This window comes from Amorphotheca resinae (genome assembly GCF_003019875.1).
Source record: "Amorphotheca resinae ATCC 22711 unplaced genomic scaffold M430scaffold_13, whole genome shotgun sequence".
In the NCBI taxonomy this organism is placed as follows: domain Eukaryota; kingdom Fungi; phylum Ascomycota; class Leotiomycetes; order Helotiales; family Amorphothecaceae; genus Amorphotheca; species Amorphotheca resinae.
The window spans coordinates 459,129-486,197 of NW_020194483.1; the positions used below are offsets into that span (position 1 = coordinate 459,129).

General features: G+C 51.2%; 10 protein-coding genes across 10 annotated transcripts; 4 read left to right on the forward strand and 6 right to left on the reverse strand.

Moving 5' to 3' along the window:
- Positions 1–1,111: 1,111 nt before the first annotated feature.
- On the reverse strand, positions 1,112–5,233 carry M430DRAFT_271468 (hypothetical protein; the record flags this gene model as incomplete). Its single annotated transcript, XM_024865532.1, has 3 exons — positions 1,112–1,293; positions 1,421–4,994; positions 5,061–5,233. 3 exons carry the CDS (start codon positions 5,231–5,233, stop codon positions 1,177–1,179), a joined length of 3,864 nt encoding a protein of 1,287 aa, XP_024716988.1. The 3' UTR covers positions 1,112–1,176.
- A 2,013-nt stretch (positions 5,234–7,246) lies between these two features.
- On the reverse strand, positions 7,247–7,526 carry M430DRAFT_37406 (hypothetical protein). The gene has a single exon (XM_024867119.1). The coding sequence runs from the start codon at positions 7,512–7,514 to the stop codon at positions 7,257–7,259; it is 258 nt and encodes an 85-aa protein (XP_024716989.1). The 5' UTR covers positions 7,515–7,526; the 3' UTR covers positions 7,247–7,256.
- An 871-nt stretch (positions 7,527–8,397) lies between these two features.
- Positions 8,398–10,044, reverse strand: M430DRAFT_147371 (hypothetical protein; the record flags this gene model as incomplete). Its single annotated transcript, XM_024863060.1, has 5 exons — positions 9,715–10,044; positions 9,400–9,653; positions 9,055–9,337; positions 8,778–8,919; positions 8,398–8,720 (listed from the first exon to the last, which is right to left on the reverse strand). Exons 1-5 carry the CDS (start codon positions 9,886–9,888, stop codon positions 8,398–8,400), a joined length of 1,176 nt encoding a protein of 391 aa, XP_024716990.1. The 5' UTR covers positions 9,889–10,044.
- Positions 10,045–11,235: 1,191 nt separating this feature from the next.
- On the forward strand, positions 11,236–13,005 carry M430DRAFT_128683 (hypothetical protein). Its single transcript, XM_024862073.1, has 5 exons — positions 11,236–11,451; positions 11,521–11,659; positions 11,718–11,969; positions 12,032–12,149; positions 12,204–13,005. Exons 1-5 carry the CDS (start codon positions 11,281–11,283, stop codon positions 12,625–12,627), a joined length of 1,104 nt encoding a protein of 367 aa, XP_024716991.1. The 5' UTR covers positions 11,236–11,280; the 3' UTR covers positions 12,628–13,005.
- Positions 13,006–13,402: 397 nt separating this feature from the next.
- Positions 13,403–14,267, reverse strand: M430DRAFT_37407 (hypothetical protein). The gene has a single exon (XM_024867120.1). The coding sequence runs from the start codon at positions 14,189–14,191 to the stop codon at positions 13,484–13,486; it is 708 nt and encodes a 235-aa protein (XP_024716992.1). The 5' UTR covers positions 14,192–14,267; the 3' UTR covers positions 13,403–13,483.
- A 324-nt stretch (positions 14,268–14,591) lies between these two features.
- On the reverse strand, positions 14,592–15,554 carry M430DRAFT_187230 (hypothetical protein). Its single transcript, XM_024863934.1, has 2 exons — positions 15,261–15,554; positions 14,592–15,199 (listed from the first exon to the last, which is right to left on the reverse strand). Exons 1-2 carry the CDS (start codon positions 15,487–15,489, stop codon positions 14,946–14,948), a joined length of 483 nt encoding a protein of 160 aa, XP_024716993.1. The 5' UTR covers positions 15,490–15,554; the 3' UTR covers positions 14,592–14,945.
- On the forward strand, positions 14,712–14,954 carry M430DRAFT_53981 (hypothetical protein; the record flags this gene model as incomplete). Its single annotated transcript, XM_024868434.1, has 1 exon — positions 14,712–14,954. One exon carries the CDS (start codon positions 14,712–14,714, stop codon positions 14,952–14,954), a length of 243 nt encoding a protein of 80 aa, XP_024716994.1.
- An 849-nt stretch (positions 15,555–16,403) lies between the features above and the next one.
- M430DRAFT_128687 (carbohydrate-binding module family 43 protein) lies at positions 16,404–18,377 on the forward strand. The gene is made up of 3 exons (XM_024862074.1): positions 16,404–16,666; positions 16,725–16,830; positions 16,895–18,377. The coding sequence occupies exons 1-3, from the start codon at positions 16,574–16,576 to the stop codon at positions 18,334–18,336; spliced, it is 1,641 nt and encodes a 546-aa protein (XP_024716995.1). The 5' UTR covers positions 16,404–16,573; the 3' UTR covers positions 18,337–18,377.
- A 200-nt stretch (positions 18,378–18,577) lies between these two features.
- Positions 18,578–20,688, reverse strand: M430DRAFT_128689 (hypothetical protein). Its single transcript, XM_024862075.1, has 3 exons — positions 20,511–20,688; positions 19,384–20,458; positions 18,578–19,314 (listed from the first exon to the last, which is right to left on the reverse strand). Exons 1-3 carry the CDS (start codon positions 20,682–20,684, stop codon positions 18,839–18,841), a joined length of 1,725 nt encoding a protein of 574 aa, XP_024716996.1. The 5' UTR covers positions 20,685–20,688; the 3' UTR covers positions 18,578–18,838.
- A 4,668-nt stretch (positions 20,689–25,356) lies between these two features.
- Positions 25,357–27,063, forward strand: M430DRAFT_22838 (hypothetical protein; the record flags this gene model as incomplete). Its single annotated transcript, XM_024864777.1, has 1 exon — positions 25,357–27,063. A coding segment is annotated over one exon (1,707 nt), but the record flags the coding sequence as incomplete, so codon positions are not given.
- Positions 27,064–27,069: the final 6 nt, after the last annotated feature.

Below are 27,069 nucleotides of genomic sequence, written 5' to 3' on the forward strand. Positions count from 1 at the left end.
AGGACTCGGAGAGAAAATAAAAGCCTATAGCTCGATGTCTAACGAAGAAAAGTGATGTGACGACAGTGATGGATGGATGTATCGAGTACTGCCATGAGTCGTGGTTTGGAAGGGCATCGAGATGTCGTTCCATTCATTCATTCATTCATTCGTGTTCATTCATGATGAGTGATTTGAGTAATAGAGTAATAGAGTTCTCCGGAGCAAAAAAAAAAAAACAGGATATGCGCAAGCCCGTCGAATCGTGGTTTTGTTTTGGTCAGGCTCTCCCTGAGGAAAAGAGCCAAATGTCGTTTTTCATTCGTGCTCATTCGTGGTAATTGATTTGATTTGATTGGGATGTCCCTGACTGATATCCAGTAAAGCAAAATGATGACAGTGATGAATAAATGCATCGAGTAATACCTGGCTGCTTGCCTCCAGGGTGAAATAAACAGGCAAGTCTGATGAATGCTGGTTTTGGTGTGACTCTGGAACAGCAATGCGTGAGTGAGTCTGATGAATCGTGGTTTTGATGAGGAAGAGCGAAAATGTCGTTCATTTCATTCATTCAGTCATGATGATGAAATCGACATACTCTATAAAACGCCTCGTCCTCTAGGGAGGAAGGAATGGTTATCGAAAAAAAAAAAGCTTATAAGCTCCTCGTGCTTTTTGATGGTCTAACACAGTAATAAAATTCCTCGCCAGGAATAGCGACCGAAACGCTGTTGCTCAGCTGCGTCGTGAGATCGAAGCCGCGATGACATAAAATCGAAAGGATGTGCAAGCCGAGAGCGTCGAAAGGAGCTTTTGGGAATATCCATGACGGGATTCCGTGATGAAAGTCCGTCGGAGAGGGGAAGGAGAAGAGCTGTGTGGTGGTTCTTCGAAGGCTGGTCGCAAGAATTGGATGAGAAAAGATCGAAACATCAACTTTCGAATTTGTCTCCACGCCCCCAAAAACTTCTGTCCAGTAACTCCCAAAGGGCTGACAATATGAAGTATGGTGGGTATGGCGGCGAAAAAAAAAACCAGCGCAAAAGAAAGGCGACATTCATTCATTGACACGACGACAACCGTTAGTCTCCGTGCTGCAATAGCAAAGCGAGCACGAGCTAGGCTAGGAAATATGCCGCGATACAATCCCATCATCGGAAATGAGGAGCGACCCAGAATGGGAGGCGCAACATAGCCTCAGCGATTGTAGGCATATTCTCCTCTAGGAAAATCGAGGGGCGCGTTCGCGAGAAAGGCTTGCTCTCTCTCTTCGTAACCTTCCTCGGTGAGGAAGTCGAACTTGAGGAACGCGTCCTGAAAGGATCAGTTAGCTATGGTTTCTTCACGGAAGGACAGAGTGGAGAATGGGATTTCTGGGGAGGGAATTGCATGTATCTGGGGTATTGTGTGGCAGGGCATCAAGATTGAGAAATAGACTTACCAAGTTTTCCGCCCATGTCTGACGTCCCATAACGGATTCCTCCTGGATATCCGGCTCAGGGATCGGGAATAACTCCTGAGGCTTGCCCTTAACGGTCTGTGGCATGACCGGCCCAGGGGACGGGACGTCCTGGGGCTTATCCGACGACTCTTCGGTAACAGGCAGAGGAGCTTGCGCCTCCTCATCGTCTCCAAAGAGGGAGCCTTCTCCAAAAAGGGAGTCGGACTCCGAGAAGTCTTCATCAGCTTGCGAGGCTGGCAGATCTTCCCCGTCGTCTCCGAAGAGAGAATCGGTCTCTGAGAAATCCTCCCCGGCTGGCGAGGCCGGTTCTTCAGACTCCTCGTCGATCGAGGCCACACTATTGGAGTCCTGGTCCCACGACGCAGGTTGCTCCTCTTCTTCCACTACTTCGTACCCTTCGTAGTCTGGGTACTCATCCGCGAACCCCTGGCCCCCCGGCGCAGGTGATTCGACTGGAGTTTCCCCGCATTCTACGAGGTCTTGGAAATAAGTTCCAGAGACCTGGTCCTGATCCTGGCCCCCCGGCGCAGGTGGGACGGGGTTTGTCGAAGGTGCATTGCACGGGAAGAAGCCCTCGAATATGCGGCGAAGGACCGCGGGGTCATAGCCCTCGGGGGCAGGCAGTGGCTCGAACGCCTCCTCTGAGGGCGAAGAGTCCACTGGGTCTGCTGGCCCGAGGCCCACGACGTCGTGTCGCTTCGAGGCCGGTTCCTCCAGCGAGGCCTGTTCCTCGAAGTCCGGAGAGTTCGCCTTCCTCTTCTTGTCGGCCTGGGCTACCGGAGCTAGCGGTGCCGTCGCAGGGGGACAAGAAGTGAGCTGTGGCGGCGTCGAAGGAGCGGTCGCGACATCGTCATCTAGAAGAATCGGTTGCTCTGCAGCAAAGCCAGCCACGTTCCGGCGCTTTGAGGCCGATTCTTCATAGATAGGCGAGTCCGCCTTTCTCTTCTTGCCTACCACCGGGGAGACCGGAGCCACCGGTTCCGCCGAAGGCTCGTAGGGAGGGAACATCCCTGGGTTCGACACGACATGGCTGAAAGCCTGCGCAAAGAGCAGCTTTCTTGCCCTCAATTCTTCCTCGGAAGTTGGAGGGGGTCGGGTCTGACTAATGCCAGTAAGTTTGAGAGGGGTGGTAGTCGGACCTGACCCCGCGGATGGAGGGACTCCTTTCGCCAGAAGGGACGCCTGATATCCGGAAGCAGCTTTGGCAGGACTACCTGTATAGGGGCGAGAACGAGCCACTGGTTGATCGCCGGCACGGGGATAAGAAGTACCGGGCTGAGATTGGGAAGTACCAGAGGTGAGAACGTCTTGGGGAGGTATGTTGGTCTGACGAATGTTTTGGGGGCTATAAGGGCCCATTCGCTGTCTACCGGGCTGGAGTTGGCGCGGGTCCATGGGCTGTCCTGAATATCGTCGCGGGGCCATTGGCTGTCCGGCTTGATGTTGATGAGGTGTCATCTGCTGAGTACCGCCTTGATATAGGTAAGGGTTCATTGCAGGATTGCCAAATGGATATGGGTTTGGATTGGCCTGACTGGCCGCAGGGCGTTGGCGAGCGGTGTTTGTCGCACTGGGGGATGGTTGGTAAGATGCCATCGACTGGGAGGATTGTGGAGAGGAGCGAGGGGCGGCCATGTGTTGACTGCCGGCACCATACTGGTTATAGTTCATTTGGTGAGAGGACTGTGAAGAGGCACGAGCCATCGATTGAGAGGATTGTGGAGAGGCGCGAGGAGCGGCCATGTGTTGACTGCCAGCACCATATTGGTTGTGGCTCATTTGTTGAGAGGACTGTGAAGAGGCACGAGCCATCGACTGAGAGGATTGTGGGGAGGCACGAGAGGCTGCCATATTCTGACCACCAGCACCATACTGATTGTAGTTCATGGACTGAGATGGACGTGGAGAGGCACGAGGAGTCATCTGCGGACCACTGACGCCATAATACTGAGTAATCTTACTCTGACGAGTAGATCCATAAGCAGCCATCGACTGCGGGGGGTTCATCGACTGCTGGGTAGATGCCGGCAAGTCGTAACGAGAAGACATGGACGGCGTAGAGACGCGACGAGTCATCTCTCGGATGGATTCTGGAGAGGTACGAGGAGCTAGGTATACACTGCCGGCTCCGTAGTGTTGGGGGGTCATGGGCTGCTGGGTAGAAGATCCTGGCGAGCCGTATGAAGAGTGTGGAGACGTGCGAGACGTGGCTCCGTATTGGTATTGGTGGGGGGTGATGGGCTGTTGGGTAGATCCCGACAAGCCGTACGCAGACATCGACTGAGAAGATGGCCGTGGAGTGGTGGGGGGGTTCATGGACTGTGGAGAAGTGCGAGAAGCATCTCCGTATTGGTGGGGGGTCATGGGTTGTTGGGTAGATCCCGACAAGCCGTACGCAGACATCGACTGAGAAGATGGCCGTGGAGTGGTAGGAGGGTTCATGCTCATAGACTGTGGAGACGTGCGAGAAGCGGCTCCTCCGTACTGGCGGGGGGTCATCGGCTGAGATGAAGACTGTGGAGAGGAACGAGGAGCCATAGACTGATTTCCAGCACCATACATATTGTGGTCGAAGGACTGCTGGATAGATCCCGCCGCGCCATGAGAAAATTGTGGAGAAGGAGGGGGGTTCATCGACTGTGGAGGAGTGCGAGGGTTCATGAACTGCTGTGCAGCTCCCGACGAGCCATAAGAAGCCATCTGCTGTGATGACTGTGGAGGAGTGCGAGTTGCAGCACCATAAAAGTTGTCGTTCATTGACTGTTGGGTAGACCCCGACAAGTCGTAAGAAGGCATCTGCTGAAATGATGACTGTGGAGAATTGCGCGTTGCCGCACCATAAAAGTCATCGTTCATGAACTGCTGGGTTCCCGGCGAGCCATAAGAAGGCATCTGCTGAGATGACTGCGGAGAAGTGCGAGGGTTCATGAACTGCTGTGCAGCTCCCGCTGCGGCATTCGAAGAAGAAGAAGAAGATTGTGGAGGAGGAGGAGCCATCATAGACTGACTACCATCAGCAAACAAATTAGGGTCCAAATTAGGATCCAAAAACTGCGTCGCAGCATTCAACGCGTCCATGATATGAGCCTGCATCTGCATCTCCTCCTGTGCATCCTGCATCTCCTCCTGCTGCTGCTGCTGAGCTCTCATCCACTGAGCAGGAGCCGGATGATAAGTGCCGACCAACTGACGACCACGACCCTGAGTGCGGCGGTGTCTCGGATTGCGAGCTGGCGTCGGCGCCATAGGCTGGGATTCAGAATTTGGGGCCAGGGGCTGATAGGCATTGTATTGATAGTCATCCAGGTTGATGGGCTGCTGGATGGAGGATCCGGATTGAGATTGCGGGTTCGTGGTGGTGGTGGTGGTCATGGAGGAGGACTGCTGCTGGGCAGAGCCAGAGCCAGAGACGAAGCCGGGGAAATCAGCGGGGAGGACACCGCCAGCGCGGGTGAACTCCTGAGCGGCTGCGATGGCAGCGGTCATGGCAAGGTTATTGTGATAAGCCTGGTTCTGTTGCAGAACGGGAGGCATGACAAGGGGGGCATCATAACTAGATTTTGGATTTTTCGTTAGAGAGTGTGGTGGTGGGATGCATTGCGGGGAAGGGAACACTTACGTAGGATCGTTGCGATATTTATTGACGACGTACTTGACGCTGCCGATGGTGAAGTCGTGGAAGACCCAGCGGAGCTTGAATTGGACGACAATGTCGGCGTTGGACATGCCTTGGCGCTTGGACTGCACGATGAAGTGGATCTGCTCCTGTCTGTATCTACCGGTGCCGACCATATTTGCGGTTGGTAGGTGGGGTTAGGTAAAGAAGGTTGTGGGGAGTTTGAGTTAAGAGGTTGGTTGATAGAGAGTTGGATGGAGAAGAGGATAGGAGGATTGAGGAGAGAAGGAGATGGGGGGTATGAGTAGAGGAATGGGTGAATTGGATGACTGTAGAAAAGTCTTGATCGAAGATCAAGATCTGGTAGTTCTTGAGTAGAACTGGTGCGAGATCTTGTAGAATTCGTACAAGAACTCGTAGAAGAGTCGCTGAAAGGTATGGGTAGACTAGTGAGTGAGTTGGATGACTGTGAAGAAGTCTTGATCGAAGATCAAGATCTGGTCTCAAATAGAATTCCTACAAGAAGAACTTGTAGAAGAGTCGGTACGAGTAGAATAAGAAGTTCAATGACTGTAAAGAACGATTAGCCCAAGATCTTCCAGTGCTTGAGGGGGTACGTACTTACAAGAACTTGTAGAGGGCCTAATAGAGGACCTGGTCGCAAGAAGCGGTTGCTTGGTGGAATTGAGTAGAGAGAGAAGTCGGTAAGAGGAATTGAGGAGAGAGAGTAAGAGGAATTGGGTAGTCAGTTGGATGACTCTAAAGAAGGATTGAAGATCTCGTAGTTGATACAAGATCTAATAGTTCTCTTGTTGGTACAAGAACTCGTAGAGGACTTGATCGCAAGAAGAGTATTGTTGGTGGGATTGACTAGAGAAGTGGATCAATAGGAGGAATTGAATAGAGTAGTGAGTGAGTGAGCTTGACGATTGTAAAGAAGGATTGATACAAGATCTGGTATTGCTTGAGTTGAATTGGTACGAGAGCTTGTGGTTGTTGGTGGTGAAGGAAAGTGTGGTTGGTGTTGACAGAAATTAGTAGGGTGGGAAAATTGGAATTGTGGTTGTGTGGATGGATTATTCACAGACGAGGAGAATCGAGCGTGAATGTCGCCCTCCTATTGTCGGTTTTGGCCTTCTCCTATTGTCAATTCACCCCTATTGCAATGGGCGCTGCCCGTAAGTCACGGGATCGGACGCTCGTCGGCCAATGGTAGCGGTGCGCTGGAAAAGGAGGAGGTCGGATTTTTTTCGACCAATGGGAGGCAGCATTTTCAGAAAAGGAGGAGGTCGGATTTTTTTCGACCAATGGGAGGCAGCATTTTCGGAAAAGGAGGAGGTTGGATTCTTTTCAACGAATCACACGACAGGCTCATCGAAATGGCCAACAACAGCTAGTACGCTGTGGTCTTTCTCTAGCACGTGTTGAAGAGAGAGGAACAGGTCATTATTAGGAGAAGGTTGAATTTGATCGAAAGGTAGAGCGCTTGAGGGTATGTTATCAACAGAAGTAGATCTTGACATGTTATCCTGCCTGTATCATCAGAGCAGGACTCCAGTAATGGAGACTAGGAGATATCAATGAAAATTAGGATATCACAAATCACACTGGATTAAGTTGATATCGTGAGTTAGGAGGTGCCCCCAAGTTTAGGTATCCTTTGAACGCAAGTATCGCAAGTGAGACTGAGAGTCTGAATGGCTAATATAAGATATGAACCATCTACTCCAGCCGTTGTTGCCAATGATTACAGTATCTCATTTGAATTACAGCTGTAGAATCCCTCAGGAGCTCCCCCTGGAGCCCCTTGGTTGATTCCTTGGGTAGGCCAAAAATGGATAATGTAATCACGTGAAGACATACATATCACGTGTATCCTAGCACATGATGCTCAATCCCACAGCTGTTCAACTCACTCTCATCACCCCTAGGACTATCGCTAATGCGATGTGCAGCAAAGGCTTGTAGGGCACTCCAAAAAGCAATGTTCCAAGTACGGTGGCCAGGTGCGACGTGCAACAAAACCCCTGCTCAGTACGCTCGCACTTGAGATCAACCCTACATCATCAAAACGACTCTCAACACCCCGACGCTTAACAGTGGTGCGACGTGCAACAAAGCCCCTCCTCTTCAAAACATGCATCAACATTAGGGAAACACGTCAGATGCGATATGCAACAAAACCCCCCTCTCACCACATCACAAGTACTTGCACGTGATGCTCAATCCCACAGCCACATCATCAAAACGACTTTCAACACCCCGACGCTTGGCAGTGGTGCGACGTGCAACAAAACCCCCTCTCCTCTCACCCGTACACTGGCACGTGATGCTAAATCCCAAAGCTGAGTGTCGACGATACCTTAAGATATGCAACAAGAACCCCTGCTCTCCGTCTCTTCTCCATACCTGGGATACCATACCTAGTAGCCAAGCATAGCACACCAACCTCGCCATCCCTCTTAATCCCCATCACTCCTTCTTCATTCTCAGTTCTTGATCCGAAAGATTCAATGGATCCTCTGCTTTAGGTACACATGATAACTTATACTCCGTACCATGATATGGTTATATCATGGCATATCTGAGTTTCGTTTCATCGAGGTTGACTTCAACCCATCCTTCAACCCATCCTTCGCACAACATAAAGCAAGCAGACAAAACTAAAAACTAAAAATTTCACAGCTACCCATATCCCAGTCCAGTCCATCAAAGAATTCATTCCGGGTTTATGCAGACAGATTCATAACTCAGGACTCATGAGATATATTTCCATGCTTTCAAAACTTCAAAAGCTTGCTCATCTAGAGAAAGAAGAGGAGGCGTTAGGTAGAAAGTAGGTAGAGATGATTTATTTGATCTATTGGGGATCAATTGCAATACTTCAGGTCTGGAGCTTGAGGAGGAGTTGAAGAGGTGAGGTTGGGTTTACTAGCGTGGATTACATAAGCTAGGTAGGTACTGTGCGAAGTACCTACCTAGGTAGGCAGGTAGGTAGGTAGGTAGGTGGATAAGGTAAGGTAAGGTACGTACTATGGGGCTGATTGCGAATACGAGGTACTATAAGGTAAGGTACTATACGTAGGGCTGCCCGTGCGTAAGGTTAGGTAGGTAGATGCGGGATGGTAACGCATGATAGTGATTCGTATATTTCATATTCAAAAAGTCATAACAGGCATTACCTGCCTACCTCATCTCGTATCCTAGCTACCTCTACCTACACCTACCTACATAGTATCTATCTATCTATAAAGGAAGAAGTGTCTTACGATAAAGCAATCTCAATCACAAGAGCGCCAGACTTCCATCTCATCTTATCACATCTCAGAAACCGCCTCCCTTATTTCTTAACCGCCACGATGACACTATCCCCATAATCGGTAAACTTCTTAATCTCACGAATCTCGAACCCTGCATCCCCCAACAGCTTTCTCCACTGACTCTCTCGTCTCTCCAGCGCCTTGAACATAGCCAGCATGGCCAAGCTGAGAGCCGCGGTATACTCAACCGACGTGCCGGAGGGTTTCTCATCGGGGAGGACTTTCTCGTCTATGAGGATGACGGAGGAGGGGCCGAGGGCGGGGAGGAGGGAGGCGAGGATCTTTTGGCAGGTGGCGTCGTTGTTGTTGTGGAAGATCTGGCGGAAGTAGTAGGCGCGTGCTCCTGGGTAATTTGGTCAGTGAGGGGAGGAGAGGATGGGAATGGATAAGAGAGAGTTACCTTTGATGGGCTGTTCGGTTAGGTAGTCATATGGCATTTTCTCGACATCGTCTCCTACGATTGCTTTTTCTAGAACGGCGGCGCGGTCTTGGAGGATGATCTTTCCTTGGAGTGAAGGGAATTTCTTTTTCAACGCCACGCACTGTTTTTTATCTGTCAGTGATGATTTCTCACTTACAGCCAAGCTCACAAAACCGATCAATCGTTGTGATCAAGGGGTCCAGTCCCCATCTCTTCAAACTTCTCCATTTCGAAGACAATGAAGCAATCAGCCTACCTGCTGCCCGATTCCACCCCCAACATCAACGAAGATTGGGGTCTCTGGGCTGGCCGATTGGGCATACTCATCGGGGAAAGAGACGACATCGAGCCAAGTTGGGAGGGAAGCAAACTGGGCTTCCATGAACCGGTGGAAGGCACCGGCCTGCACGGGGTGGGTCTCGAGCCAAGTATAGAAGTCCGTCGGGCTGTTGTGGCCAATCTCGAAGGGGGTGCGCGGATCCGAGGGGTGCGCTAGAGAGAAGTTGAGGGCGTTGAAGGCCGGGAGACAGTTATCGTGGCTAGAGAAGGAAAAAGGATCAGACAATGGATTGAAAGCTCAGAGCGGAACAGGATGGATTACAAGTGAACGACGGCATCGACGAAGAGAGGTGCGACGAGCAGGTTCGACAGCTTGGTCGGGGTGTACTGCTGGGGAGAGACCTCCCCCACCATGTTCTGCGTCGTCAGGTACTCGAGGAGGGAATCCAGGAGTGTCGGATGGATCCCTGTCTTCTGGGCCAGGACGGCGGCACTGGTTGGGGCATCCTTATTCTCCAACAGGGTCTGGAAGATCTTGTGGTCCTGGGCAACTCGCGCCGTGATGAGAGGGAGAGGCTACACGGCATCCGTCAGCGGTCTTGGGAGGCTCCCGAGTCAGTCATTCAGCCTGACTTACGGAGTAGACCAGTCTCTGGAGCGTCTCGAAGGGCTCCTCCAGCGCGACGGCGGCCTGGCGGGCCAACGCGATGATCTCCTGTCTGTCGGACGCGAAGGCCTCGGGGTTGGCGACCAGAGCGCGCAACTGGTCGAGCAGGACGGCGGGCTGGGCTTCGATCTTCCCGTCGGCCATGGCGGGATGTCGATAACAGGATGGATATATTGATAGTGATCAACAGATATATGATATATGAATCAGGTCAGGACAGTAGTGAGAATAAGAATAATGACTCGGAGCCGTCGGTATGGAAGGTGGGATTAATAATGACTATTGGAGTGAGGGGCGAGGGGTCATTACAGGAGTATTCAAGGATTCAAGGCTGAGGCTTGCCAGGGGAAGTCCCTAGATGCATGGCATGCAGCCACTGGCCAAGGGACAAACACAAATAATAACACAAATAACATACATACAGACACAAATCATACATACATAAAAACCATCGAGTCAAGGGCCAGTTCGACACGGGAGTTCAGGCCGAGACGACTGACTCGTGAGCCGGCGTGCACGGGTCGGGGCGTGGCGGGGAGGAGCGCACCCTATAGGTCGTCATGGAGGGACCAGCAAGGGGACCGGGACCAGGGGAGGACCAGAGCGCCCCTCCCCGCTCCGCCCCGCCAATCACCTAATCGCCCAGCCATCGAGCGATCTTTACGGGGTAATCCCGCCGCCGATCGTCCCAGCAGGATCGGCACCCCTGTGCAGCCAATCATCGAGCATCATCTGTCCCGCCGCGGAAATTTCCCCCTCTTGGTGTTTCTACGCACAGATAGAGCCCCGTCTGTCCTCGGACTCTCCTCTCTCCTCAACGCCACAAACCTGGGGATCATCAGCCTTGGGACGAGTCAGGTTACACAAGTGGTTCCCTGGGGGACTCGGGGCTTGCATAGGAGACGGATGTATATAGAGTAATGAAGAAAAAGGGGTCCCAGAAAAAGGGGTCCCGATTTTTACCTTTATGTCTCCGGACGGGGCCAAGTCAAGAAGCAGCCCCCCTTTTCATGTCATGGTGCTATCAAAACCGAACGGCCCGTTAGCCAATGTTCGGGTTCTGCAGCGAATTCATTGAACAGGAAGGGATCGTGCCATCGTGGAGAGATCTACCAACGCTATGTTCACGTACCTGTGCCCCCCCACTACTGTTCTTATTACTGCTGCAATTGATAGCACGGTGTCACGGCATAGAACTTGCACCTTCTCGGGCTTTGACCCACCGCGAGGGACAGCCTTGTACGTAGAATAGTAGAATCTGTATCAACCCCCCGGCTCAGAGCGAGGATCTAGCATGGAATGGGCTTGGATTCAGGCCGGGGAGTTGAAAAACATGGGACAATCTTGGGACGGAGTCGTCGGGAGGGCAGTAGTAGTTGGAAGGGATACAACAATTAATGTCTTGATGTACACAAAAAGTATTACTTATTTATGCCCTCCCACCTCCCCCTCTCCCCCTTTCCCCCCAGAGCCACAGAAACTCGCCTCCTTTACCACTCTTTCGCGAGGAGACAGCTTCTGGAGACCACAGCAACAATGGCTACCGCGGCCCCATCATCAGGTTCCGTGCCCAACCGAGGTCCGTCCCTCATGGCTCTGATGTGGGTGTGCACCGTCGTGTCGAGCATCACCATCGTTCTGAGATTCGTCTTCCGTGCTCGGAAAGCCATCATTGGCTGGGATGATCTCTTCATGCTCGTGGCGCTGGTCCGTCCCCCTTTCATCCCCCCCCTCTCTCTCTCCGCCGTGGATTTTCGCTGAATTCCGTGCGCGCAGCTGTGCTTCTACGGATGGACCATCTCCCTCACGCTCCTCTGTCTGAAAGGAGGGGAAAAGCATATCAAGGATGTCATGCCTCTGGGTCCGGATGTCATCGCCGAAGTTCAATTGCTCAATTGGACTGCGCAGGTCTTTGGTATGATTTTACCCGTGGTAGGGCTGCATGAGCATCATCAAGCTTACCTGCACAACAGGCATCATTGGCGTCGCTGCGGGCAAAGTGTCCGTCTCAGCACTGATACTGGCGATTATGCAAAACACCCACCGCGTGTGGCAGAAGGTGTATCTGTGGGTCTTTTGCATGGTGCTGGTGTGCATGGTCTGTATATCCTGCTCGGTGCTCACGTTCGCGCAATGCAGACCTGCAGCGGCGTTGTGGGATACCAGGATCAAAGGCCATTGCATAAAGCCATCCATAATGGCCGACTTTGGGACATTCACGGGGGGTAGGCTGATTCTGCATCGTACTGCCATCATCAAGCCTAAAGAAAAACTGACCGAGAAACAGCTTATAATACCTTCGTTGACGCAAGTCTGGCCTTGATCCCCTCGACTATCTTCTGGAGCTTGAAGATCGGGTTCCAGGAGAAGGCCACCCTGTGCATCGTGTTTGCTCTCAACATCCTGTACGCAGAATCATCCCTTTCACAGCGCAAGCAGGTAGCTAACAGTGATCGCAGGACCGCCATCTGCTCCGGCATCAAGACGTCCTACCTCTCCCAACTCGCCAACCGGTCCGACTTCACCTGGGCCACCTACGACATCTTCGCATGGGTGACGGCCGAATTCTTCCTCATCACCGTCTGCGGCTCCATCCCCACCCTGAAACCCATCCTGAACTTCTTCCGCGGCCGTCACGGATCCCGGTATTGGCGAAGCTCGTACACGCGCCACACCGGCGACTCGATGCCCGTATCCGACGAAGTGCAACTGCATAGCTTCCGCCGAGACGGCGTCAAGAGCCAGGCCACCGTCTCGAACTCGGAGACCGCGACGAGGAAATCAGACGGCGATGCTGCTGATATCAGAGTCGAGAAGTCTTATCGAGTTCGCATCGAGAAGAATGATAGTCAACAGGAACTTAATCGTGAAGAGAGTGGCTAGAGATTTTCAGACTTTGCCCTCGCTCTTGACCCGGGCTTCCGGTGCAAGTACGAAGGCTTCATTCCCTCGCAGCTGGCCTCTCTTGAATCTCAAGAGTTCAAGATCCGCACAGCCCAATTTCCGCAACACACCACCGACGAAAGAAGGCCATCCATCCATGGCTCTTACACATTGCTGTCATAATAACGGCGCAGCACCAATATCCTCGCTGCAGCCCCCAAGCTTCAAATCTTAGCGTTTGTTTCATCCCGCAACGCTTCAAGACCCCATCCTCCAACATCTAAATAAAGAAGTAATCCTAGCTGCGGCTTCCCCACGAGCTTTAAGGAGAGAGACTGAGAGAGACAGAGAGAGAGAGAGAGAGAGAGAGAGAGAGAGAGAGAAAGAGACAGAGATAGCGAGTGAAGGAAAGAGCAAGAGGCTCTTTTTCCCGAACCTGTCAGAGGAAACGATTGGTTAGATCGACCGATCGATCGATGGCGTATGGGTACCTCAGTTTGATTCCCCCAACATTCCTAACGAACGAACGGACGGGCGTCCTTTTCTTTAAAAAAGACTTAAAAGATAGATAGATGGCTAGGAAAGGCGACTTGAGGAGGACGATGCGTCATCAAAAGTCACCAAGTCGGTGTTGGTTAAAGGCGAAAAAGTATGAAGAAGCGCACTTTCGTATATTCTCGCGCTCAACATTAGCAGTTCATCTAGCATAGTAGAACCATAGCTCTAGATAGCATTTCCAATCTATCGAAATTGTTGTCAGTTACTGGAAGGGAGGTAGAGAAATAGATAGAAAACGGGTTTCTTTTTTCCATCTGCTTTGTGAAGATAGCAAGCTAGGTGAATTAACAGGCCAGACCTAGTACTGTACAATAGTCACTCCTCCTTGCGCTTCATCCTCCTCCGTGCTATACTTAGATCCCTCCATGCTAGGGCTTCGGTACCTGTCTGCATCAGGCGTAGGAGGGGATTCATCGGCAGCATCACTTCTAGATTTTTGACCTGGTCTAGACCTTTGTCCCGGAACTACCTCGTCAAGTTGAAAATCCTCAATATCATCGTCCGGATCTTGCTTTCCTACATCCACCTCCACATCTACTGCACCTGCCATGCCAGTGACTCGCTGTAGAAACCACTGCATCTCGAGCAGCTCGAAGCTTGGGAGCGGTCTCTTATCCGGATCGTCGGTCTTTATCTCAAATATGTTTCCTGATTTTAGAAGGCCGTCACTTAAATCGGCATGGACCAGGCGGCTCCTACCAAAACGCTCAAGGTCTTTCGTAGATGATGGCGTGGTCAGCAAACTTATCGTTGGTTGAGTCTCAACCTCTGGTTGTTTTATCTGCCAAAAAAACTGGACCTTCAGCGTAGTATGATCATCAGATACGGAGATAGGCTTCAGGGCAAAGGCTCCTTTGTTCCAAAGCCTGTGTGCGGCGACCGAAAGAGTGATGAGGTTTTTAGCTGTTTCGATGCCACAGTCATATGTGTCGCCCGGGAAGAGTTGCTCTTGCCAAGCGGTGATTTTTTCTTTGGGCCAGAATAATTGCAAATGCCGCCAAAACATGTGGCGATTACCAAACGCATCATTCTCTTCTTTTAAGAGACAAGACGGGTATATGTGCGCCACTTCACAGATATCATCAAGGGTTAACACGCAGGCGAAACCGTCTCGCGTAGCAGCCTTATTGTATTAGCAATCAAGTTTAGAAAGTAGGGCATACTGGATACCACAAGGACCTCGATAGCGTAGTCCCAAAGAAGGGTACGCGGCACACGATCCCTTCCTACGTCACTAGGGTCTCTAGGATATCAGAGCCACCTCAAGATACTTCTCGTCCTGGTCTACCCAGACAGTATTCTTCTTCTAGTTCTCGGACAATCTTAGAAGAACTTTGCAAAACTCTCGGTACATTTTACAAATAGAGCGAGCAGAAATTCCTTCGCTTTGTTTTCCAAGACTGGAATACACAAGCTGCTCCTACTAGGGACCTTTTGAAGGCCAAGCGCCGCGCCGGAGACTCCAATATCCCATTCGGGACCCTACGAGAGGACATATTCAACCAGAGCCGCACTGTTCAACTACGATGCAAAAGAGGCCGGCGCGTGTTCAGAATATAACCTCGAAAGAATACTTGACAAATAGTAACGACAATGACAAAATCATTAACGAGAAGAGAATGGACAACGAGAAAAGAATGGACAACGAGAAAAGAATTGAGAACGAGAAGAGAATTGACAACGAGAAAAGAATTGAGAACGAGAAGAGAATTGACAACGACAATAACATTAACAACGACAATTCGGGAGAGTGGCACATTCTAAGCTAGACGAAGAAATACAAGCCAGGTAGAAGCTCGAGTGAGTAGGGAGATAAGGAATTCAAGGCTCACTTTCTCTCGCTCTAGTTCAGACCGATCTATGCTGGTCTTGCGTCTCTTTGCAGGAGGTGGAGAATTACCATATGGCCCTCCGAGAGACGATACCGATCCTGTAGATGATAATCCAGATGCTCCAAACCTTGGTGATGTTTGAGGTGTCGTGGTACGCGACGACGCCAGGGCGGATTGGTTCCCTATAGAACGTTAGCTACAGCCTGCAGTATACAGAGAGGAACCCGAGATTATCTAACTTACAGTATGCGATCATTTCCTTCCCAGTTTGTCCGATAACAAGGCCAAGAAGATCCGGGCAACACTCAGCGCTTTTGACCAAGGCTTCTAGCGACTTCATATCGCACAACTGACAGGCGGCCCAGAAATGGGGGGGTACATCACCGAGCGCCTCTTGGAAGCGCTGAAGAAGAGCTCGCCGTTCTTCGCTTGGGAGGTTGTAATCTTCTTCTGTTGGCTGCGGTGACGCCATAGCTTTGGGAGAGTGTGGGGTGTGGAGGTATGAAAGATGTGGGGGCTGGGTGTGGTGTTGCGGTGTTAAGGCGTGAAGCTGAAGGTGTGAAATCGACAAGGCTTTTGTGTGGCGCGAAATCCGAGATTCGGTAAGCGAGCCGCTAGAATCAGCAACTAGCTGTATCACGTGCCTGGATTTCAACACCTCAGTTTTACCACCTACCACCAACCTGGAATATACCACAGTGGCTTAATTAGAGAAATCTCGCACTTTAGAATCACCTCAGTTAACGCACAGTTACCTTAGAATTTGTACGCCTCAATCAGTATAGCTCGAGTGATACCTAAGGCACCCAAGGCGTACCTTACGGTAGGTCGCAAACTGTAACAATGGTGAGGCCCTGAGGGCTTCGTGTACCTTTAGCCTGCCACAGGTGCACCACCCCATATATTCTGACGTAATATTACCTATATTTGCTATCATTAGAACACTTTTATCGCGTTTACGCGTATTATTGGCCCTCTTGCGATCAGCGGGAGAGACCGAGGGGTGAGCGGAATCTCTGGCGGGATTTCCCAGTTCTGTCTAGCATGCCCCTCCTTGCCTCAGGCACACACATCTCTAGTCAGGAGTAATTGCTCGTAGCGCCGCCCTAAGCCCCCGTGTCCTCGGCTCCCTGTGTTTACATGACCTCGTATTGCTGGCCCAATCACCAGGCACAGTTCCGTGCAGGAATAGGGTAAAATGCTGGGTAAAAGCGCCACCAGTGCCGTAATCGTATCGTAATCCGGCGTGTTATCGGTGCCGGCGCCAAAAGCAGCGTGACTCGCGTTTTACGGAGTACTCACTGCGCCGCCCACCGCCATCTCATGTCGTTTCCAGCCATCCCTTTCGATCTTCGAACTTCAAACTTCTCTGCTTCTTGCATGCAGATTTGACTCGCCTCCTTCGTTTGACTTGTCCTTTTTACTTCCAACATTCGCTCGGCCTCTTTCTGACTTTCGACTTTCGACTTTCGACCTTCGTTCTCCCTCTCCCTCTCCCTCCTTCAATCCTCTTCTCGTCGTTCTCTGCCATCAACCCCGTCTTCTCCTCGCCCACCATGACGGGCAGTCGTTCCCTCCTTTCCTTGCTCTCCGCGGCCTCCCTGCTGCTCAACGGCGCGTCCGCGGCCGTCGACCCCATCGTGATCCAGGTGAGAACCCGTCAGTCCCCCATTGCCCATTACTCCGACTGACCCTTCTTCTATCCAGGGCTCCAAGTTCTTCTACAAGACCAACGGCACCCAATTCTTCATCAAGGGCGTTGCTTATCAACAAGGTGTCGGCGCCGCCGGTTCTACATCCCAATCCACCAACAGTATGCTCTTGACCACCTGCAAACAGATCTTCAAATGAAGGGCATCCCGCTAATTCACGCAAAGCTGTTTACAACGATCCTCTTGCCGACGCTGCCTCCTGCAAACGAGACGTTCCATTACTCCAAGAGCTCGGTGCCAATGTCATTCGAACCTACGCTATCGATCCCACGCAAGATCATTCTGAATGTATGTCCTTGCTCGATGCTGCCGGCATCTACGTGATTAGCGATCTTTCGGAGCCCAAGCTTTCCATCAACAGAGAGAGCCCATCATGGAACCTCGAACTTTACAATCGATACACTGCCGTCGTCGACTCCTTGGCCAACTACACCAACGTGATCGGTTTCTTCGCTGGTAACGAAGTTACCAACAATGCATCCTACACTCCCGCTTCCGCCTTCGTCAAGGCCGCTGTTCGCGACACCAAGGCCTACATCAAATCCAAGGGATACCGTACCATGGGTGTTGGTTACGCTGCTGACGACGATGCTACAATCCGTGCCGAGGTGGCCGCATACTTCAACTGCGGTGACCACGCTGATGGAATTGACTTCTGGGGATACAACATCTACTCATGGTGCGACCCTTCGGACTATGTTACTTCGGGTTACCAGAACCACACCCGGGAGTTCGCCGACTACAACGTCCCCGTCTTCTTCGCTGAGTACGGTTGCAACACCGGAGACGCTCACGGTGCTGCTGGACGAGACTTCTCCGAAATCCCAGCTCTTTATGGCCCTGAGATGTCTGTCGTCTTCTCGGGAGGCATTGTCTACGAGTATTTCGAAGAAGCCAACGACTATGGTCTGGTCTCCGTCTCGGGCAACACAGTCAGCAAACTTAAGGACTTCAACGCTTTCTCCTCTCAGATCCATAAAATCTCCCCATCTACGGTGAGCGCCGCCGCCTATACTCCTACCAACTCCGCCGGTCAAGCTTGCCCCACCGTTGGCTCCGAGTGGCAGGTAGCAGCAACTGGCCTTCCTCCCACACCGAACAAGGATGTCTGCGACTGCATGACGAGCACCTTGAAGTGCGTCGCCAAACCCAACCTCGACCCCGAGACCCTCGGCGAGCTCTTCGGCAATGTCTGCAGCTTGTCTCCCAAAGCATGCGCAGGCTTTGCGTTCAACACCACTCAAGGCACATACGGTGCATACCTCGGCTGCAACGCCCAGGACCAGCTCTCTAACGCTTTCAATGCTTACTACCTCGAGCAGGGATCAGCAGCCACCGCCTGCGACTTCGGCGGCAATGCCACCGTGGTCAAGCCAGCTGGCGCCGCCTCATCCTGCTCCAGCATCATCGCCGCAGCTACATCAGCAGCAGCATCAGGCGGCAACATTGGAGCCGCTAGTGGCACCGGCAGCAGCAGCAGCTCAACAGCAAGCGGGAAGAAGAGTGCTGGAAACGCTGTCCAGGCTTCGTTGTCTCTCGGATCTTGGTGCTGGGTGGCTTATCTCTCTACGGTGGTCTTGTCAGGCGCGGGCATCTTCTTCCTCTAAATACCTTAAGCAACCACGACATGCTTTCACGTTTTTCTCCCATCCTCTGAAATTTTCCTCCCGAACTTTTCCCTTCGAAGAGTGGAAATTATGAGGAACGTTCTGCACTCAATGGATCTGTCTATGGATCCGAGACGGTGCAACGCGTTCCAGGCGCCTTTGGTACTCCTGCCTTGTAATTAAACTGTAGTGAATGAGAATACAATGTTATTATAAACTTGGAAGATGATTGTTTTGTGATGCATCTACTAACAGCTTCTTTCTTGGGCTGGAGTAAACATGAGAACGTTCCTTTTATTCTCATTCCATGATATCATATCATATCCTTTTCTTTTTTCCAACTCCTTGCTTCGAAATGCCGTACAGTTCGATACCCACCTACCTAAGGTAGGTACCTAGCTAGTATTATTCCGGCTGCACATATCCGGCATATACATGTACCTATATACATACATTTTTGAATATATATCTCCCCCCTCCCCCCAAACCTCAAGACAATCAATCAAACCGCAAAGCCCCCACTATTCAACTGTCTCGGTTCACCCGCCGCCTCAAACGTACCATTTCTCAACCTTCTCAACGCCTGCGCCGTCGTACTGCCCGGTGCCACCCACCCCACATTCGCACCCACAACATCCCTCAAGAAAGCCACCGTCTCATTACTATACCCCTGCACGCCCTCGATCTCACTGCCCCACTCGAACGAGACCAGGTTCGGGGACAGCTGATCGTGCATGCGCGGCTGCGCGAGCGATTGGGATGACGTTAGGTTCTGATCGAGCACGTGCCAGAGGTGCTGGATGACTTCGGTGATGATGCGGGACCCGCCGGCGGAGGCGTGCGCGAGATATAGGGAGGAGTCTGGAAGCTCGACGATGGTGGGTGAGATGGAGGATAGGGGGCGAGCGTGCGGTTTTATGAAATTCGCGGGTGCGGGCGCGTATCCGAATGCGTTGGTGGTGTTGGGGATGCTGAAGTCTGGGAGTGGGAAGGGGAGTTAGTTAGGAGGGAGGGAGGAGGGAAGAAAGGGGGGAGGGGGAGACGAACCGTTCATTTCGTTGTTCATGATTACGCCCGTTTCGGGCACCATTACTTGGCTGCCGAAAAGCGTGTTGATGGTGCTGGTCACGGCGATGCTGAGGCCCGTCCAGTCGGCGGCGACGAGGGCCGATGTCCCGTCGTCAGTCAAGATGCCGAATCCGGACGGGTCGTACGCGGACGTGTTCAGGGTGTGGTACTCCTCGATCTTGCTGCGGATCTCGGCGGCGGTTTGTTCGGACACCATGTTCTCCTGGTAGGCGGTGAGATTGGGGAGGAATGTCGGGTCTCCCAGGAGGGTGCGTTGGCCGTATGCGAAACGCATGCCTTCGTCCAGGTAGTGCGTGGAGAGGTTGAGTGCCGATGGGGTCGACATATCGTAGCCTTCCACGATCTTCAGCGTGCTCAGCACCACCGCTCCGCTCGATGGGGCGCTCCCGCTGTGGATCTTAAAGCCGCGGTACGTGATGTTGGATGGCTGTCGGATCTCGACGGTGTAGTTTGCAAGATCCGCGAGCGTCATGGTCCCATTGGATTTCTGCAATGCCGTGATGGTGGCATTCGCAATTGCACCGTGGTAGAAAGCATCCGGCCCGTACTCAGCAATGCTTTCGAGGGTATTGGCGTAGCGCTTCCGGGTCATGGTGTCGCCGAGTCCAACCCTCGTGCCATTAGGAGCAAAGTCCAGCGCCCAGGTCTCGTCGTACGTGAGGAAATCGTAGGACCCGGCCGTCGCAGATTCCATGTACCGGACGAGATCCTCCGTCACCGTGAATCCGTACCGGGCCAACTTGATTGCTGGCTGGACCAGATGCTTCCAAGGCAGCGTTCCGTAGTTCTTGTGCAGATGTTCGAGTCCGCGCAGTTCACCAGGCACTCCGCTCGCCAGCCCGCCGTAGAGGGAGAGGTTCGAGTTCGACAGCGGCGGCGAGTACATGGTCTCGAAGGCCGCAGCAGGGGCCGTCTCCCGGAAGTCGATGAACTCGTAGCTCCCATTGCTTGCGCGGACCAGCATGAATCCTCCACCGCCGATTCCAGAGTGGTACATGCCAATGACCCCGACACAGAACTGTGTCGCTACTAGCTTTACGCACGTCAGCTCGCGGTCGTCAATTGATGGGGGGTGAACGGCATACCGCGTCGGCGGCATTTCCACCTTCCTTCAGGATGTCAATCCCGATGTTGGAGCAGACTGAACTCTCAGAAGCAACGGCGCCCAGATGGTCGGGCCCGGGTGGGTGTGGGTGCGGGGGAATTGCCCACGCTTTGCCTAGGAAGAGGCCGAAGCTGAGGAGGGTAGAGAGCAACATCTCGACGAGTTGTACAGGACGAGAAAAAAAAGAGAATAAAAGGAAAGAATGAGGAGGAAAAGAGAAAAGGGCAAGATCTTGTAGATCCTGTAGAAGCTTGAGATAGCTCACGATAGCTCACGATAGCTTCAGCGGTGACGATTACACGGCGAAGCAGGGAATGGCGCGAGCAATCTAATCGCTGCACTGTCTCTGCATATCCCATCTATGGGCGCCTTGGCCCATGTCACTGACAATCTGCAGGGTCCTGCCCGCGATACCATGGCAATCCAGAAGAATCCAAATTAATAATGATTTGCTGGATGAGGAAGCTCGGAAACAGAAGAGATGTACGCAGTACGGAACAAGGGGCCAGTGGGCCTTATCTCACGGTACCTGACAAGACGGCTCGAAGCTTGTCTGGACTCCGGAGTTGCAGCTATGGGGAAGTGGGGGGATGAACAGGGCCCATCAACCAGTAATCTTCGGTTTCGGGATGCCCGCCCTGCTGACAGCGTGAGCCTTGAAGAAAGGAGGAAAGGCTTGGATGTCGTGATCGTGAGGCTAAAAGGTTCAAGGTTGAGGCTTTTGACATCTTGAACATCTTTGAAGGATTCACGGAAATAAGAGATGTCAAGAGGAATTGGAGAGAAAAGAGAAAAGGCGGGAGGAAGGGACATGATGCGATTACGGTATGTTTGATTACCTTATACAGCATTACCAGGATATTAACTGTATTCTGCCGCTCGTATCATACGAGAATAAGATAAGGTACTCTTGAAAGACTTCAACTCTGAAGACTTCAAAGTACCTTGGCTTCAACTCAAATCGTTCGAGTGCAAGTGAGTAATTCGAGAGGATCTGAGTTCTGCACCAGCTAATAAGCAATTAAGTAATATTCGCATCATGGCCGGCGACCCTCTCGCACCGTGCCGCAGAGTAAGGTCCACAGGACGGCAACGCCGGCGAGCCACACAACTTACCTACTCCATATAAGGCAGCTGAGCAGCTGAGCGGTAAATGGTAAAGGTTTGCTCAGGCATGGGCGGCGCTCTTCAAAGGGCGAGGCTCCTTCAGGAGCGAAGCGGAGGCGGAGGCAGCTTTCCGTTCAATACATCATACCTTCATGAAATTATTATAAACGGTAGACCATGAGTAAAAGTAACGAGACACCTCTGTATCAGGAATTTATCCAGAGTAGCATCATGCAATGAATATAGGGGGCATTTCAATGCCATTTCTACGAATCAGACAACTTCTCCATATGTTTTTCACAATCCCATTTTCACTCTCCTTGCTGAAGGCCAAGAGCGAGCAAGAACATTGATTGATTGATTGTTACTTCGAAAAAAATACTGCAAAGGCCGGCCAGTTTCCCTCTACGTGCTTCGAATCTGGCTTCTGCATGTCATTCATTGAACATCCTTCCAAGCTCCTACTCAGTCTGTTGAAGGTACTTAGTTAGGTAAGGAAGTCAACACGCCGGAATCAAATGCTCACGTGATGACAATCTCGCGCCGAGGAGGTCAACGCTACTTGCGATGTGCAACAAAACTCTCGTTTCCGACCTATGATATCACTCACGTGCATAAAATCACGTGATTGACAAGGTCATCGCCATTGAAACGCCTTCAACGTCTGGGACATCAGCGTCGATTGCGATGTGCAACAAAACCCCGCCCCTAAGGTGATATCCCAAGTCATGTGTATAATAGTAAAGGAGAAGATTGTTGTGGGAAAAGTTAGGATTTGAAGGTTGAAGGTTGAATGCTGTAGGGGGTTCCGAAGGATTGGAGATCTTTATCTTCAGCAATTTTATATAATGGGAGTTTCTGAACCAATTTGATGGCTGACGCAGAATACGATACATACCATAAGACATTTTGGGAAGAATTAATGTGTTTTGTATAATAATGTTTGCGTAGGTTGTCCCACTCCAAGCGCAACATCTGGGACCTCGAGGTTCGTGGACAACATTATGGAATCAATTGCGAGTTAGGCCCATCCATCTCCATACGCCTTGCTACTTTTCGAAGCTCGGCAAGAGCCTCAGTTAATAATAAGACGTGTGTGTACGTTGTCATCGTGGCGGGAATCGTCAATGTGAAAGGAGGAGAGAGAGGGGGGGGGTTGAAAATAAAAAAAAATTCGAAATGGAAAAAGAAAGCGTTCCATCTAGGTACAACCCAGCAATTTGAGCAGAAGGCCCAAAAGAAAAAAAGCCAAAAAGCCAAAAAAGAAAAAGATGAATGAACAGGTGTTCATTCGTAACATGTGACCTACGCAGGGATCGAACCTGCAATCTCTTGATTCGTAGTCAAGCGCCTTGCCATTGGGCCAGCAGGCCGTGTTTCCTTGTTGTGACCGAAGATACACAGATACCTATAAGAACAAAGAGAACCGTAAAAGCACAAAAGATTGGTAGAAAGTACCTTAGAAAAGGCACCCAGTGACCGATGATAAATATCATAAATCAAAAAGCTCGAATAATGAAACGCTTCAATTTATTTGACCTACGCAACTCTCACTTGGCTTCCTTCATGTTCAGGAAGTCCTTGGAAGGGAAAGTACGGAGTTTGCGTTTCCGTATAATAATAAATGCCTGGTAATTAAGGCTACGCTCCAAGACAACACCTTAGATACCTTAGGCAGGAAGACCAACCCCCTATGTTTTGCATCCAACATAGATCTCGGCGTTGCACTTCCTCTTCCTCTCGAGGCAATTGACCTCTCTGATGAGGACAGTCAAGAGATTGGAAAACAATACGAGAGCAACTGGAGCTGAACCTGACCTTGGCACATATACCCACCCATACTTTCGCCGAGGAGAGCATCTTATGAAATTCCTCAGACATCCTACAGTCTCTTTCCAAGTGTCAACTTCATGTCTGGGTACATCCTCTTCGATCAGCATACCCTCCGCCAGTGCTAGGTATTGATTAAGGTTGCAGTCGACCAACTTCCAAGTGGGAGCAATCATTTTATAACTCATTCTCACACATTCCAGTGATACAATCTCTTGTCAACAGGCCCAACCCCAGAGCTCTCACAATCCGGTTTCATCTCCGCATCACAAGATCCGGCAGCTGCTCCCAAGCTCTCCTAGTTTTGGAAGATGCTTCCATGGAATATTGGATGAAAACAGTCGGCCAAGGAGAGAAAAGGACTGCAGTTATCTCGATCAGTTCACACGTGATCTTGTTATCCTCGGCAAAATACCCAGCCACAATTCCAATTCTAACGACACCTCGTCGAGTTTCCCTATTTGCTCTTGCTGATGGTTCAACGTCAAGAAGAGGGGCAGAAATGAAGGTCACAATTCTCAAGCCCTCTATACAAGGAGAAGGAGAGCAAAAATGTCCCCAATTTTCTACTCTTCGGTGGAAGTTACTTGACCATAACCCCGGTGAAGTTGGTTTAGGATCTCCCTCTATATGGCCTGCCGCGATCCTAGTGTGCAGCTTGTACTTGATAAATGATCTTTGCCTTGTTTAGAGACGACTGCTCTCCATCAGTACTCGACAGTTATCTCCTTGTACTCATCACGAACACTTGTCCAATTTCTTGAAATATCATGGCATCAGAGAAAGGGAATTCTGTCAAGGGGATGCTGCCTTCAACCTGCTCCGGTCCGAGGTTGTTTTATCTCTGAATATAGTAGCACTTGGCTTTAAATCACCGTTCGGTTCTGTTGCAGATTCCATTAGCCAAAGCCGCCATAAGAGATCATTGAGAAGGGACGTGGCGGCCTGTGGGATACATATCTTTCAGGCTGGCTTGAAGTTCATCTGTATGGCATCTTTGCAGATCCAGTGCTCGGTGTATCGAAGTCGTATCGTTGGGAAGGACTTCGTTCATGCGACTTCGTTCATGCATCCTTCTCGGGTTTGTCAACTGATTCGAATGATTTCAGGGCTTAATTTCAACTTCAATGATCGATCTGCTGTGGTAAGTCACCAAAAGCTGTTCTACATTTGCTATTGTTTTCTCTTTCAATCTACGGGCCTAGGCACGCTCCTTCCTCGGATATGATATCAAAACTCAATCTTATCGGCTAGAATTTCCAATATCTTCATGAGATAAGAAGCCTACGGATGATATTGATTACTGGTTATTGTTTTCCCGTGGAAGATACTTACCCTTCAGGGCTTGTTGTTATGCCAGTTGTTTATTGCCTGATCGATATTGAGTTTGGTCTACAGACAACCGTCAGGGTGTTTTGCCAGGCCCAGCCATAAACATCGTCATCCTCTATCCTCAATCCGGATTGTTTTGATCATTTTCTTGTACAAGATACCTACCCTTCAGGGCTTCTTGTTATGCCAGATGTTCATTGCCTGATCAGTATTGAGTTTGGTCTACGAACAACCATCAGGGTATTTCGCCAGGCCCAGCCATAAAAATCGTCATCCTCTATCCTCGATCCGGATTGTTTTGAACCTGAACCTGCTTATTCTGAACCTGAACCTGCTTGTTCTGGACTCTGTCTTGTTTGTTTTGAACTCTGAAATAACACGCCAATTTGGCGCGCTGGTGATCCTCTGCAAGTATAAGTATCCCTCGTTTCGCCCACTTTTTCTTCCTTTTCCTTCTCCTCCATCCGTTTCCCCCTCTCTCGTAAGTCCACTCCAACACATGCGTACGCCTTCCATTCATTTGTAATGGATCACTGACAGCAACAAGATACTCTACAATGTCTCGCATTGTGCGTATCACTTCTTCTTCTGGGCGTGCTCCTGGGGCGCCCAGCTCATCTTCCATCACGTCGGCGCATTCGCGTCAGAGGTACCAGTCCTCTACCCTCCCTCTCCCTCCTCGCCCTCCTCCTTCCAATGCGTCGGTGCATCAGCATCAGAGGTACCAGTCCTCTACCCTCCCTCTCCCTCCTCGCCCTCCTTCCAACGCGTCGGTGCATCAGCATCAGAGGTATCAGTCCTCTAACCCTCCCCCCCTTCCCCCTCCTAACTCGAGGACATCAGTGGTCAAGTCTCTAGACTATGGCTATGATGACTCGATCACACCAGCTACAATACAGGAACTCACCAGCTGGGCTCCTGTCCTCCCCACTGAAGTCAAGAAGCAGTCGACTACTGACTGGCTTTCAGCCGTCCCTGCAACAACCCCTTCACCCCGACTCTCCGTTGGGTCATCTGTGTTCGACTTGCTCAAATCCTCTTCGGTTCTGCCAAGTGTAGAGTCGGAGGCGGAGGAGCAGGTTGATGCGCCCCAGTGGGCCACTAACGTTGAGAAGGTATGGTTCCCTGCGTCCCTCAGTACTCCCCATCCAGAGCCCCCCTATACTGCTGCCCTCACTTTTTCTTCTCCATCTTCTGCTTGTTCTCCTCGTCCTTGGTTTGCAACTCCTGTTCGTTCTGCTGCTCCTTCTCCCCAAACATTTTGTTATCCCCCCACTTCGTCTGAGTTTTCTGTACCGTCTCATTCTTCTTCTGATCCTTTTCTTTCTGACCCTTGCTCTGTTTCTCGTCCTGCTGGTCTTGATTATTCTGTTGCGCCCTCTACTGTTTCTTACCCTGCTTCTTCTATTGGTTCTTCTCGTCCTGCTTCCTGTGTTGCTTCTGATTGTGCTGCTTCTGATTCTGCTTCCGTGTCTGCTGTTTCTGGTTATGTTGCTTCTGGTTCTTCTGCTGCTGTTTCTCCTAGTTTCGATGTTCGCCCAAAGATTCCTCAACGCCGCAAGATTGCTCCTCGGAGTCTTTCTGGCGGTAGCAGGTGTTCTTCACGCTTCACCGATTCTCGACCACAACCTCGTCCTGCTCCTGTTCCTTGCATCCCCGAGGAGAAACCCCCTCGCTCACCTATTCTTCCTCCCCGACGTACTTACCCAACGCCTGCCTGGCTTACGTCAACGAATCACAGGCGCGACCCTTTCGAGGGACTTCTTCCTTCCAGGCCCCGGACCTACTTGGAATGGTTCCACCATACCGGTACCTGGGGCTATCCTAACGGCAAAATCGATATCTATAGTCCACCCGCGCATATCTTACACCCACTTCCGACACGGACCAATATCTCTAGTAAGCCCCTTCATGTTGTTGCTGACGACTGCTCTAGTGTTATCTCTAGTGATATTTCTACTGACAATAGTGACCTTACCATCATCCCTACTGGCATCGATATCCCTGTGCCTATCCCTACTGACGTAAGCATCTCTACTCCCCCTACTGACGATAGCATTCCTACTCCCCTTACTGACAACAGCATCCCTACTCCCCCTACTGACGACAGCATCCCTACTCCCCCTCCTGTCCCTACTCCCCTTACTGACAACAGCATCCCCACTCCCCCTCCTGTCCCTACTCCCCCTACTGACGACAGCATCCCTACTCCCCCTCCTGTCCCTACTCCCCTTACTGACGACAGCATCCCTACTCCCCCTCCTGTCCCT